The sequence below is a fragment of the Capra hircus genome, chromosome 1 (genome assembly GCF_001704415.2).
Source record: "Capra hircus breed San Clemente chromosome 1, ASM170441v1, whole genome shotgun sequence".
In the NCBI taxonomy this organism is placed as follows: domain Eukaryota; kingdom Metazoa; phylum Chordata; class Mammalia; order Artiodactyla; family Bovidae; genus Capra; species Capra hircus.
The window spans coordinates 135,121,826-135,136,160 of NC_030808.1; the positions used below are offsets into that span (position 1 = coordinate 135,121,826).

At 39.8% G+C, this 14,335-nt stretch overlaps 1 protein-coding gene across 1 annotated transcript in view; it reads right to left on the minus strand.

The window, feature by feature from the left end:
• The window catches only part of SRPRB (SRP receptor beta subunit), a 36,313-nt gene extending 26,203 nt beyond the window's left edge, over positions 1 to 10,110 (minus strand). The window contains exons 1-4 of the mRNA XM_018051114.1: positions 9,902 to 10,110; positions 9,200 to 9,294; positions 8,291 to 8,368; positions 4,171 to 4,253 (exon numbers count right to left, since the gene is read on the minus strand). Of these exons, the coding sequence (XP_017906603.1) occupies positions 4,171 to 4,253; positions 8,291 to 8,368; positions 9,200 to 9,294; positions 9,902 to 10,055 (410 nt within the window). The 5' untranslated portion in view covers positions 10,056 to 10,110. The remainder of the gene's footprint in view (positions 1 to 4,170; positions 4,254 to 8,290; positions 8,369 to 9,199; positions 9,295 to 9,901) is intronic.

Consider the following 14,335-nt stretch of genomic DNA (forward strand, 5'->3'; position numbering starts at 1 on the left):
TTAAAAGAAAAATCTCCAAACGTGCAATTGTATACCCTGTGATCTTTATAGCATTGAATGCATTTATTAGAAGAGAAGAAAGACCTAAAATCAATAATCTAAGCTTCCATCTTAGGAATCTAGAAAAAGTAGAGCAATTTAAAGTAAACAGAAAAAAGAAAAGAGCAGAAATCAATGAAATTGAAAATAGGACACAGAGAACGTCAACAAAACCAAAAGCTGGTCCTTGAAAAGATCAATAAAATTTATAAACTTCTAGCCAGTCTAACAAAGAAAAAGAGAGGACACAAAATGGATGCTAAAAGGATAATCAAGAAATAATATAAATAACTCTATGCCCACAAATTTGATAAGCTAGGTGAAATGGTCCGGTTCCTTGAAAGATGCAATCTGCCAAAACTCATATAAGAAACAGACAATCTGAATAGCCCTAAATCTATTAAAGAAACTGAATCAAAAATTAAAAACCTTCCAAAACAGAAAGCACTAGGCACAAGCGGGATCACTAGTGAATTCTACCAAATATTTAAGGACATTTATACAATGTTATTATGCCAAGTATATTCAATTAAAAAAATTAAGGAAGAAAACATACAAATTCTTTACAATTTCTTTCAGAAAATAGAAACAAGGAATATTTGTTTATTCTATGAGGCCAGAATTACTTTAAAATACAAACCAAGACATCACAAGAAAACTATACACAAATATCTTTCATGAAAGTGAAAGTGAGAGTTGCTCAGTAGTGTCCAACTCTTTGGGACCCCATGGACTATACAGTCCATGATTCTCCAGGCCAGAATACTGGAGTGGGGAGCCTTTTCCTTCTCCAGGGGACCTTTCCAACCCAGGGATCGAACCCAGGTCTCCCACATTGCAGGTGGATTCTTTATCAGCTGAGCCACAAGGGAAGTCCAAGAATACTGGAGTGGGTAGCCTATCCCTTCTCCAGATCTTCCTGACCCAGGAATCAAATCAGGGTCTCTTGCACTGTAGGCGGATTCTTTACCAACTGAGCTATGAGGGAAGCCCATCTTTCATGAACATATATGTAAAAATCCTCAAGAAAATACTGGCAAATCAAATCCAACAATTTATAAGAAGAATTATATACCATGATAAGTGGGTTTTGGACCCAATATCAATGTGGTGGATGGAGATTTCCCCTACCATCAAACAATTCTCTTGACACCAGCTGGGTGACAACTCAACTCAATTCTGATACCTGGAGATAGCATCAGGTTCCACAGGCTAAGGGCTCAACCTAAGATGCCAGTCAAAAGTCAATGTTGTTACCTGTACTTCTGACTGACTGACTATAAATCAGAGGTTCCCATGACCCCCCTTCTTAGATTCAATTAATTTGTTAGAACAGCTCACAGATGGAGAAAGAAATGACCACCTACTCCAGTATTTTTGCCTAGAGAATCCCGTGGACAGAGGAGCCTGGTGGGCTGCTGTCCATAGGGTCACCTAGAGTTGGGACATGACTGAAGCGACTCTGCATGCATGCATGCATTGGAGAAGGAAATGGCAACCCACTCCAGTATTCTTGGCCTGGAGAACCCCGGGACGAGTGGAGCCTGGTGGGCTGCCGCCTATGGGGTCGCACAGAGTCAGACACAACTGAAGCGACTTAGCAGCAGCAGCACCAGAATTGCAGAATACAAAGATGATACACAAGTGAACTGCTTACCCAAATATCAGGAATGAACAAATGAAATTTAATACTAAAAACACAATACCACTTATATTAGCATCCTACAATATGAAAGAGATACAAATACATACGCGATCTATATGAGGAGAACTATAAAACTCTGATCCACAAAACTGAAGTAGAACTAAGAAAATGGACAGGAAGGCTAAACAGTGTCAAGATGTCAGTTCTCCCCAACCTGATTTATAGATTCAATGCAACCCCAATCAAAATCTCAGCAACTAAGTTTGTGGGTACTCACAAACTGAGTCTAAAGTTTATATGGAGAGGCAAAAGATCCAGAATAGCCAACAGAATCCTGAAGAAGAACAAAGTTGGAGAGCTGACGTTACCAACTTACTATGAAACCATAGTAATGAAGACAGCATGGTATTGATGAGAGAACAGATCAATAGACCATAACAGAGTCCAGAAAGACACCCTCATCTATACAGTCAAGTGATCTTTGACAGAGGAGCAAAGGCAATAAATGAAGCAAAGATAGTGTTTTCAACAAACAGTGCTGGAAGAGACATCTATACACACACACAAAATGAATCACATACTTAAATGTAAACCAAAACTATAAAACTCCACACTGGAGAAAACCAGTGTTGAAACACCAGTGTAAAAAGCAGTAGATGATCAGAATTTCTGAAACTCAACAGTAAGAAAACAAACAACCCAATTTAAAAAGTGGGTCAAAGATCTTTACAGACACCTCACCAAACAAGATTTAAAACAGCAAATTTATTTATAAACAGCAAATCAGTATACAAAAAGAAGCTCCATATCCTATGTCATTAGGGAAATGCAAATTAAAACAACAATTAGGTACCACTATATACCCATTTAGAATAGTCGAAATCCGGAACACTGACACCACTAAATCCTGGTGAGGATGCACATCAACTGGAACACTCATTCATCACTGGTGGGAATGTAAACTGGCATGGCCACTTTGCAAGACAGTGTGGGAATTTCTCACAAAACTAAACATATTCTTACTATATGATTCTGCAATTGTGCTCCTTGATATGTACCCAGAAATGTATGTTCACACAAAAACCAGCTTTATTCAGAACTGTCAAAGCTTGGAAACAACCACGGTGCCCTTCAATAGAAGAATGAATAAACTGTGGTAAACCCAGGCAATACGTGTTATTCTGCACTACACAGAAATCAGCTGTCAAACAGTGAAAAGACGTGGAAGAGACTTGAACGCATATTACAAAGTGAAAGAAGCCAACATGAAAAGGCAACATACCGTATGTTTCCAACTATTTGAAATTCTGAAGAAAGCAAAACTATGGAAACAGTAAAAAGATGAGCAGTGGTCAGGGGTCAGGGGAGAGAGGGATGAACTGGCAGAGAACAGAGGATTTCTAGGGCAGTGACGCTACTCTCTATGATACGATAATGGAGAACACGTATCACTGTACATTTGTTCAAACTCCTAGAACGTATAACACCAACAGTGAACCCTAATGTAAAATACAGACTGTGTGACTTTGATATGTCAATATAAGTACATCATTTGTAACAAATGGGTGAACATTTGTAATTTCACTAGGTGAAAGATGCTGATAATAGGCGAATGGTTATATGGGAAATCGCTGTACCTTCTGCTCAATTTTGCTGTGAACCTGAAATTCTCTAAAAAATAGGGTGTTTTTTTTTTAAAAACAAGTAACAATCTCAACTATGACAGACTGCTCATCATCACCACCTTGTGGGCAAGGAAGCAACAACAAAATATATGACATTTTCAAAAATAAGGAAATCTTCACTTATTCCATCCTAACAAGGCTTCCATCAATTAAAAGGCATTATTTCAGGTTTGACTAAGAAAGAAGATACTGCCAACTGAACTATGATACCATTAACTGTAAGTGGCATTCCAATGTCACAGATTTTAAAATGAGTCTTAAAATCAATGAAATGTAGTATTCTGATTTTCTTCAAGTTTCTATCAGTGTTGGAGACTAAATAAGAACAAAGCATCTTAAACTGAAACACAAGAAATTTAGGAAATAAGAGACAGTAACACTAGGACAATACTAAAAGAAATATGAAAATATTCTTCTATACTTTTCAACCATCGATTTTAGGTAATTTAAGGATAGAAATATATAATGTTGGATTTTAATATCTTCTAGGATTCCATCTAGCTTTAAAATTCTTTTTCAGATTTTAATTGTTCTACACATTATTAAATTTGTCCTCAGAGTAAATGAAAAATTTACTGACATGATAAAAGGGGTAAATACTTTCTGAACTTCCTGAGAAATACTTTCAAACATTAATATAATCCAAGTGAAGGCAGGCTTATAGCCCAGAAATGCTGACCCCAGGGTGCATGCTCTTTCCACTCCAGGACACCAGGCTGCCTCCAGCATACCACAAGGGCAAACTACATGGCTGGCCTTGATACACAGATTTCAGACAAGCCCATCCCACTTCCAACATACCTGGCTGAAGCCTTAAATCGCTCTAAGAACTGAAGTCTCAAGCTCTCATGTCCAGGGAGGTCAATCAAGGTCAGGTTAGTGCCCTAAGGATGGCAGCAGTAATATTAATGTTTTGGTACTGATTCACACTCGCAACATAAATTTTTCACATGTCTCAGGTATGTGAATGGTACCTAATTAATCAATCAAAAATGTCAATGTAATTGATTAATGAATCAAATGTTCACAGAGCATCCTCTATAAACCACAGAAGGCTATGGAAAATGTAAAATTACAACTCTGATAAATGTTCTGAGGGTATGCAAGAGACTTGACCCTGTATGAGGAAGTCAGGAAAGTCCATCTGGAGCTGGGGAAATGTACCAGTATGAATAAAAGCCAATACGTGTGAAAAACACTAACAAATACTCACAAGCTGAATAATGTGATATAAGAACCTATACTTTATCAGATAGCAGGATAGCCAACCTTTATAAAAACAAAACACCTTTTTGTATTTCTACTGCAATCTAATTTTAAAATACATGTCCACCAGACACACCATTTTTTTGTTCTGTTAATATTTTGTGTCAATTGTTGATTCAGGTGACAATCACTGAACAAGGTGGAGTTGTGCCCCACTGAGCAGACTGACTGTTGCCCACTTACGTGCTACTCATTCTAAGCTTTCATTCTTGAGCTCAGGTTCAAGGCAGATGTGTCCATGCTCAATGCTAGGACTTGAGTATAGCCCTGGTACATGTATCAGACCAATGGATCATTCCTCAGATGTTCCTACTTTCTCCACAGCGAGCCTCAACCACTATTTAGGAGGAAGGAGTCAGCATTATGCACAGATTTGACATAATTACTGCTAAATATATCGTGACTTGTAATTTAGTCTGTGTGATCTTTTACAGGTAATACACAAAGTCTGTAAGACTTTTTTTTTGTTTTTTTAATACCAGTAAGAGTCTAGGGACCTCAGCTTGGACCCACTATCACACTGCATAATCAGCATCACATCACATACTTTCAATATAAACAATCCATAAGATACATTACTCAGTCATTAAAAAAAGAACAAAATAATGTCATTTGCAGCAACATGGATGGACCTAGAGATTGTCATACTAAGTGAAGTAAGTCAGATACAGAAAGACAAATATCATGATATTGCTTATATATGAAACCTAAAAAGAGGGTAGAAATGAACTTATTTAAAATACAGAAGTAGAATCATGGATGCAGAATGCAAACTTATGGTTACCAGGGGATAAAGGGGGGATATGAAAAAACTGGGAGACTGGGATTGACATACACATACTGCTATATATAAAATCGATAACTAGTCAGAACCTGCCGTATAGCACAGGAAACCCTACTCAATACTCTGTAATGACCTATATGGGAAAAGAATCTAAAAATAAAAACAAAAAGAGTGGCTATATGTATATGTACAACTGATTCACTTTACTACACCTGAAATGACACAATATTGTAAATCAAGTATAAAAGTGAAAGTCGCTCAGTAGTGTTCAACTCTTTGCAACCCCGTGGACTATAGTCCATGGAATTCCCTAGGCCAGAATACTGGAGTGGGTAGCCTTTCCCTTTTCCAGGGGATCTTCTCAACTCAGGGACTGAACCCAGGTCTCCCACATGGCAGGTGGATTCTTTGCCAGCTGAGCCACAAGGGAAACCCAAGAATACTGGAGTGGGTAGCTGATCCCTTCTGCAGCTATTTCCCAAACCAGGAATCGAACCAGGGTCTCCTTCACTGCAGGCAGATTCTTTACTAACTGAGCTAACAGGGAAGCCCTGATATCAAGTATACTCCAATAAAAATTTTTTTAACAATCTCCCAATATTGGAGACTAGGGAAATCAGAGGTAACAGTTAACAAAAATATCAGTTGAGAATTCTCAATGGGTAACTGAAAACATTTTAAAAGGTCTCTTACATTGTAGACAGACGCTTTACCGTCTGAGCCACCAGGGAAGAGTCAATAATAATAAAATGACATGTCCAAAAAAAAGTTGTCAGAAAATAGTCAAACGCACTGTGTATGTTAATGTCAAGTTCACATCAACAATAATTTCATTTGTATCTGTGTAACAGATCATCAAACAATTCTATTTAAAAAATAAAAAGTATGAATTCCAAAAGGTTAAAAAAAAAAAAAGAGATACATTACTATTTTAAGAGACAAGATCTAAAACTGGGAACCCTGGGTAGCAGGATACAATACTAGTGCGTGGAAAAACTGTCTTCCATGGAACCGGTCCCTGGTACCAAAAAGGTTGGGGACTGCTGATCTAAAACATAAAAGGTGTGTTTTATGTTTCAACTTCCCACGAAAAGAAGTTAAAAAGAGGACTGCTTTACATATTCAATAGAAACATGCAAGTCTCATATGAAATGTTAAGTTTTCTGATAGTCATATTAAAAAAAGTAAAAAGAAACAGGTAAAATTTCAATAATATATAATCTATCTAAATTATCTTTTTAAACATATAATAAAAAATCAAAAAACTGATATTTTACATTCTTTCTTTCATCCCAAGTCTTCAAGATTGGGTGTATATTTTATACTTAACAGCAGCCCTCAATTTGGACTAGTCACATTTCAGATGTTCATTAGTCACAAACAGCCAATGGCTACTGTGTTAGAAAGCACAGGTCTAAAGCATACCCTGGAATACTCAAAATATCCAGTACATGTGTCCCAAGAATTAAATATCTCTCAGATCTTAAATTTCAAAATCTGAATCCTTGAGAATTTAAAAAGGTGAATCAGCAACACTGTCATTACTGAAAAAAGAAAAAATATCTCTAAGACATTTAAGAATGTTTCTTTATCTTTGATCACTCACTATACTTATTAAGCAGTAAAATCAGCTTGGCAGTCACTGTCTACATTCTGGAGACATATAGGTACATACAAAGTCCTCCTCATGATTTCTTCTTGGTATTTTTAATATATACTCATATATACTCTTTAAGATTTCCACTGCAATACCATTTGTAAAAGCAAGACTGTAATAACAAAAAACCTAAATGTCTACTGAATGAGTGAGTGAAGTCACTCAGTTGCGTCTGACTCTTTGCGACCCCCTGGACTATAGCCTATCAGGCTCCTCTGTCCATGGGATTTTCCAGGCAATAGTCCTGGAGTGGATTGCCATTTCCTTCTCCAGGGGATCTTCCCAACCCAGGGATCGAACCTGGGTCTCCCACATTGTAGACAGACGCTTTACCGTCTGAGCCACCAGGGAAGTCTAAATGTCTATTAATAGGGCTCTTATAGGGCTCTTATTAAATAAAAACTCAACATGAACTGAAAGTAAAAAAAAAATTAGTAAGTTTTCTGATCAATTTGCTTTCTCTTTCAACTATGATTATGATTTACTTTTCCATGTGTACCTACAAGATATTTCTGTCATGTCTCAAAAGTAAAGGCTTTAAGAAAGAAAAAAAATTGTATGGTACAGTCATATAACGGAATACTCACAATATTCAGCTCATAAATCAACCAGGTAGTACTATGTATGGAAATGAGAAAGAAAAAAAATGAAAACAAACCCAAGCTGTATCAATTATATTGTTAAATTTTTAAAAAGGGAGGGGTGGAACAGAGTGTTATAAAAGAAAAAAGTAAAGAGAACAGATCTGTTTGGATAGCCCTGACCATCTGGAAGGCTACACAGGAAATCACTAAGTTACTACCTCTAAGGAGAAAACTTTTAAGGAGGGATAGGAAAAGCAAAATTACTTTTCACCAAATATCCTTTTAACCTTTTGAATTCTGTCCCATATACATGTACTAAAGAAAAAGACTTAATGCTCACTCTTAAGAACTCAAGGTAAAGCTAGAAAGAAGACACAGAAATAAAAGCTAATAAAATGTGATGTAACATCAATATGCATACGGTACAACAAAGAAGGGGAGAGCATGATTAAGTTCACTGCTTGGATGATCAAGAAAAGAATCTGTCACATGCACAATATTTATCCATAAAAATAAGCTATGAATGGTACCACCTATGCCCTCAGACTAATTCACCCTAGAAATGTCTTTTCCTGACACACCAAAGTAAAGTAAAACTGTCAGACTTCCCACATTCTAGGAACCTCTTACCCTGTTGTTATTGACTTTGTAGGCAGCAGAGCTGTCAGTGATGGAGGTCTGAGTGTCTCTGTAAAGGCCTGTTAACAACTGTAAAACAAAACAAAATACAATATGGCTGGAGAGCCGAGCAAACATATAAATAGCAAACCTAAAGAGTGTAACTCTGCACTAACTCTCCTAGGTGTAAAGTCAAACAAATGTTGCTTACAATAGCTAAAAAGGACCATATTGATTTTTTTCCCCCTTTGCTTGTAGAAAAATCTAATTAACTGCAAACTTCATTCCCCTCTCCTTAATGAGAGGAGGGGGAAAACTATTATTTTAAAACTATTATATTCAAATAATAGTTTCAAATGGTTAGTGGCCAAATTTACCAACCTTCTCAACATTTACAATCGTCAGAAATGATTAAAGATTATATTTTTTTAGTGGAAAGGAAAATAACTTATACTCTCAAAAAGAATAATAATAAAGAGAAAACCTCTGCTACTCTGAAGCAAAAACCAAACATTTAAAAATACTACATAGACTAGAAATAAATATTAGTGAAAAGAAGCCTAAGTAGCCAATAAAAGTTTCTTTGACAAATTCTCAGAAGAATTACACACTGCATACAGATTAATGTCTTCTATCTATCTCTTCAGCTGTTCTGGTATCCTGAGCTATGGCATGAAAGTAATTAGTATATAAAACCCTTAAATGGGATAAAGGGTAAATATGTCGGTATCTGGTAAGTGCAAGAGAATAAAAATGGCCAAGAAGTTCCAGTTTAAGAGTCTTTTCGTCCCAAGTGAGTCAAAAATTAATTCCCCAATTTGTCAGCAACAGCTTTTTTCCCAAAGTAAACCTAACAGGAATAATACGGTGCCCTAAAATTTCCTATCAAGTGTTAAGAGAGGTATAAATCAAAGCATTTACTCTGACAAAAAGCAATGTTTTCCCGGAATCACAAAGGCCCACAAGAAGAACAGCTCTCTGACTGCTTCTTCTGCTCCGGATGAACTTCCAGAACACTGTGGAATAGACAAAAACAACCAAAATGACGCCTTGATTATCAACAATACGCATATATGGTTGGGCTGGAGGAAATTAATTCCACCATAGAATGCTTCATTCATTTGGAACTTACTTTCACTGTTATTACCACCATTATAACCGTTGTTCTTGAGGACTCCGCTTAATGCCAGCCACCATCAACTGTCAACTTTTCTGCATCTGCATCCCTTACCCTGCCAGTATACTCAAGTGCAACCCTGCCTTATTAACTCTATACCCCCAGCGCCCAGCTCGCAAACACAGGATGCTCAAACTTGGAGCGGAAACCACTTGAGTATTGGTAGCAAGAGCAATGAAAGGGGAGAACGGGGCGCTCAAGGCAGTGCAGGGGCTAGCAACCCGTGCCCAAGGACCAGGACGCCACTCTGGGGGTCACGGGAAATCCCCTCTAACGCTGTGCTGTTTCTGCTGCTACAGGCAGGAGGGCAGGAGTATACAAGCTGTTAGTCTCCCATTCTAGACGCCCCTCAGGTGCCACCTCTGCTCGGCGGTCTACAGAAGCCCAGTCCGAGCTCGGATCCCCGCCTGCCCCGCACCCGCCATATCCACCGGCCGCCTCTTTACCTAGCGACAGCAGCACCGCAAGGAGCGCCACCACGACTGACAGCAGCGTCGGGTCCCTCTGCTGCAACTCCTGCCGCAAAGAGTCCAGGTATGGCTGGAAGGCTCCCCCAACACCGCCGCCATTCCCCATTCGCCGGGAGTCCGCGGAAGCCATGGCTGAGATCACGCTACCCGGCACCGCGAAAGCAACGTGGCCCTGGGCTCTGCGCAGGCCTGCGAAGCGGAGCATCACGGAAGTGGTAGTTCCTAAGCTGTATTTCCTCCTTCGCGGGCCGGTATACCGAAGGCCCTGATGGGAATTGTAGTTCTCTTGGGCACTGTTCTCCCAGCAAAAGACTGACTAAGCAGCCAGCCAGAAGGATGAGCGACGCACTCATCCTTTAGGATATGAGTCAGATGTCCCACTCTCTTCATGGTTGTTGACAGAATGATGGGTGAATAAAATGAATGGCTCAAGAAACCTCCCTTGAGGATTTCCAGTCGCTCCCTTCGTGAGGTGAAGAGAATCTTGTGAGGAACTCAAGCATTACACAAACGTTCATCGGACTATAACGTGGCACAGCTGTGACAGAGGGTGTAAGGTGAGGTATGGGGGATGAATAAAGGGGCGCTTAAGCCACATGGGTTCAGAGAAAAGCTACTGGAGGAAAATGGCAGGAAGTGATACTTGAAGGACAAGTTAGCCTCTGCAGGCATAATAGGAGAAAGGGTGCTCTGTGCAGACAAGAAAGAGGAATTCTTATCAGTCCCTGAGTCAGGAAGATCCCCTGGAAAATGAAATGGCTACCCACGCCAATATTCTTGCCTGGGAAATCCCATGGATGGAGGAGCCTGGGGGGCGACAGTCCATGAGGTCTCAAGAATTAGACATGACTTAGCAACTAAACCACCACCACCACCACTAAATTGTAAATCCTAGCTACTTCCCTTAATGTAGAGCTGCCCCTGAGATGTGATACATTAAGGGAAGCAGTGAGGAAAATCAAAGAGAGGGACTGGGGCTGTTGAAAATTCACTCTGCCCTAAGCAGCAGCCACTACTTTGCCAGACAGGTATGTGGGACCAAGGTGGCCAGTTCTTCAGTTTTTGAAGAGAAGCCAGAAAAAAAGGGTTTTAAGGGAAATTTTCCACTTTTTAAATTTCAGCAAGTAATGAAAACTTGTAGCCTGAATAAAACACCTCATAGAGTTAGAAGTTGGAGAAGGAAATGGCAACCCACTCCAGTGTTCTTGCCTGGAGAATCCCAGGGACGGAGGAGCCTGGTGGGTTCCTGTCTATGGGGTCACACAGAGTCGGACACGACTGAAGTGACTTAGCTTAGCTTAGAGTTAGAAGTGGCTGGTCTGAAAGCTGCCAGGTTGCATTCTGTCATTAAGCAGTTATCATTTCAGCAGAATTGGCAGGAGATGAGCAGGAAATGTTGGCAAAAGCTAGACATGAAGGGACTGGGAGATATACTGAGGAACCTAGATTATACCTAGAATGCAATAAGTTTCAGTTGAGAGTGAAATAGTTTATTGGCAGATCAAGGGAGTACTATGATTTGAGAGAGAAAAGACAAGCGGGGAGACCAGGTGGAGGCTGTTGCAGTGTTTTGGCAAATAATGCACAGGGTCTGAACCAGGGAAGTGTGGAAAGGAGGGTACAGTTATGAGAGATACCTAGAAGGAAAATAAATAGGATTTGGTGATTAATTGTACAAGCTGAGTTAAGGAGAAGAAGAGCTAGCAAGACTGCATCTGAAACACTTGGTGTGTATTGCTGGGAAGATCAATGTGTTCAGCATGAATGAGGGAACTCAGTTGAAGTTCTTTGGAGCCAGGGACATAGCCAGAATGAAACTGCCTGTATTTTGTGTACACGGAGTTTGCAGTGCCTCTGGGAAATCTAAAATCATATATCATGCTGGCGATACAGTAAACAAATGTGCAGTGTCAGCAGTAGGTGCTAGATTTTTATTTAGGAGTCATACATAAACAAGTGGTCATGTAAACTAGTACAGCCACTATGGAGACCAGTGTGGAGATTCCTAAAAAAACTGGAAATAGAACTGCCATACGACCCAGCAATCCCACTGCTGGGCATACACACCCGAGGAAACCAGAATTGAAAGAGACATGTATACCCTCAATGTTGATCGCAGCACTGTTTACAATAGCCAGGACATGGAAGCAACCTAGATGTCCATTGGCAGATGAATAGATAAGAAAGCTGTGGTACATATACACAGTGGAATATTGCTCAACTATTAAAAAGAATGCATTTGAATCAGTTCAATGAGGTGGGTGAAACTGGAGCCTATTATACAGAGCGAAGTCAGAAAGAAAAATACCAATACAGTATATTAATGCATATATATGGAATTTAGAAAGATGGTAATGATGACCCTATATGCAAGACTGCAAAAGAGACACAGATGTGAAGAACAGACTTTTGGACTCTGTGGGAGAAGGCAAGGGTGGGATGATTTGAGAGAATAGCATTGAAACATCTAAATTATCATATGTGAAATAGATTGCCAGTCCAGGTTTGATGGATGAGACTGGGTGCTCAGGGCTGCTTGTACTGCAATGACCCTGAAGGATGGGATGAGGAGGGAGGTGGGAGAGGTCAGGATGGGGAACACATATACACCCATGACTGATTCATGTGAATGTATGGCAAAAACCACCACAATATTTTAAAGTAATTAGCCTTCAATTAAAATAAATTTTAAAAAAATTTTTAATAGAAGGAAGAAAAAATCATGAAGAGCGTGAAGAGTGAGGAGGAAAGGGGACACCACAAAGAAGCCTGAGAAGAGAGAGTCAGCGATACAGAAGTAAATCATGTCCTGGAAGTGATCAGCAGCATTCCTGTAACAGATGATGAGGGCTTGAGTGAAAAGTGAGCTCAGGGGGAACAAGGAGGGGATGGTGAGGAGGTAAAGATCCTCTTTAACTGCTCACAATGAGTGCTTGCTTCAGTTCAGTTCAGTCACTCAGTCATGTCCAACTCTTTGCAACCCCATGGACTGCAGCACACCAGGCTTCCCTGTCCATCACCAACTCCCAGAGTTTACTTAAACTCATGTCCATTGAGTCAGTGATGCCATCCAATCATCTCATCCTCTGTCTTCATCCCTCCTTCAGTCTTTCTCAGCATCAGAGTCTTTTCCAATGAGTCGCATCAGATGGCCAAAGTATTAGAGTTTCAGCTTCAGCATCAGTCCTTCCAATGAATATTCAGGGCTGATCTCCTTTAGGTTGGACTGGTTGGATCTCCTTGCAGTCCAAGGGACTCTCAAGAGTCTTCTCCAACACCACAGTTCAAAAGCATCAATTCTTCGGTGCTCAGCTTTCTTCACAGTCCAACTCTCACATCCATACATGACTACTGGAAAAACCATAGCCTTGACTAGACGGACCTTTGTTGGCAAAGTAATGTCTCTGCTTTTTAATATGCTGTCTAGGTTGGTCATAGCTTTTCTTCCAAAGAGTAAGCATCTTTTAATTTCATGGCTGCAGTCACCATCTGCAGTGATTTTGAAGCCCTCCAAAATAAAGTCTGTCACTGTTTCCACTGTTTCCCCAGTAAAGAGGATAACTGCTCACAATGAGTGCTTGCTAGAGCCAGGCATTGTTCTAAATCCTTTAAATTTGTTAATTTGTTTAATCCTCACAATGGCCCACCATCCCAATTTTCCAGAGGGCAAACAGACGGATTGTGTAACTTATCCATTGATCCCAGGTTGTTGGGCTCCTTTATGCTTCACTATATGCTCTAACATAGTAAAATTCATTTTCCAGGCACATTTCATCAATAAAGTGAGGCAATAAGGACTCCAGATTAAGAGAAAATGTTTAGGATGTGAAGTTAAAGTAAGTAATCCAACTAATGTATACATATATATATATATATATATATACACACACACAGTGCTTAGTCGCTCAGTCATGTCTAGTTCTATGCATCCCCATGGATGGTAGCCCGCCAGGCTCCTTTGTCTGTGGGGATTCTCCAGGCAAGAATAATGGAGTGGGCTGTCATGCCCTCCTCCAGGGGATCTTCCCAACCCAGGGATTGAAGCCGGGTCTCTCACATGGCAGGTGGATTCTTTACCAGCTGAGCCACGAGGGAAACCCAAGAATATTGGAGTGGGTAGCCTATCCCTTCTCCAAGGGATCTTCCTGACCCAGGAATCAAACCAGGGTTTCTTGCATTGCAGGCAGATTCTTAACCTGCTGAGTTACCAGGGAATTTTTTTGGACTCACTAAGGATGTTGGATCTTAGTTCCCTAACCAGGGATGGAACCCATGCCCCCTGCATTGGAAGGACAGTCCTAAACACTGGACTGTCAGAAAAATCCCCAACTATTTTATTTTAAATTAGCATTGTGAATTAAAACTATCAGAACTGACAGGAATATTACTGCATTCTATTTCTTTTCTTTC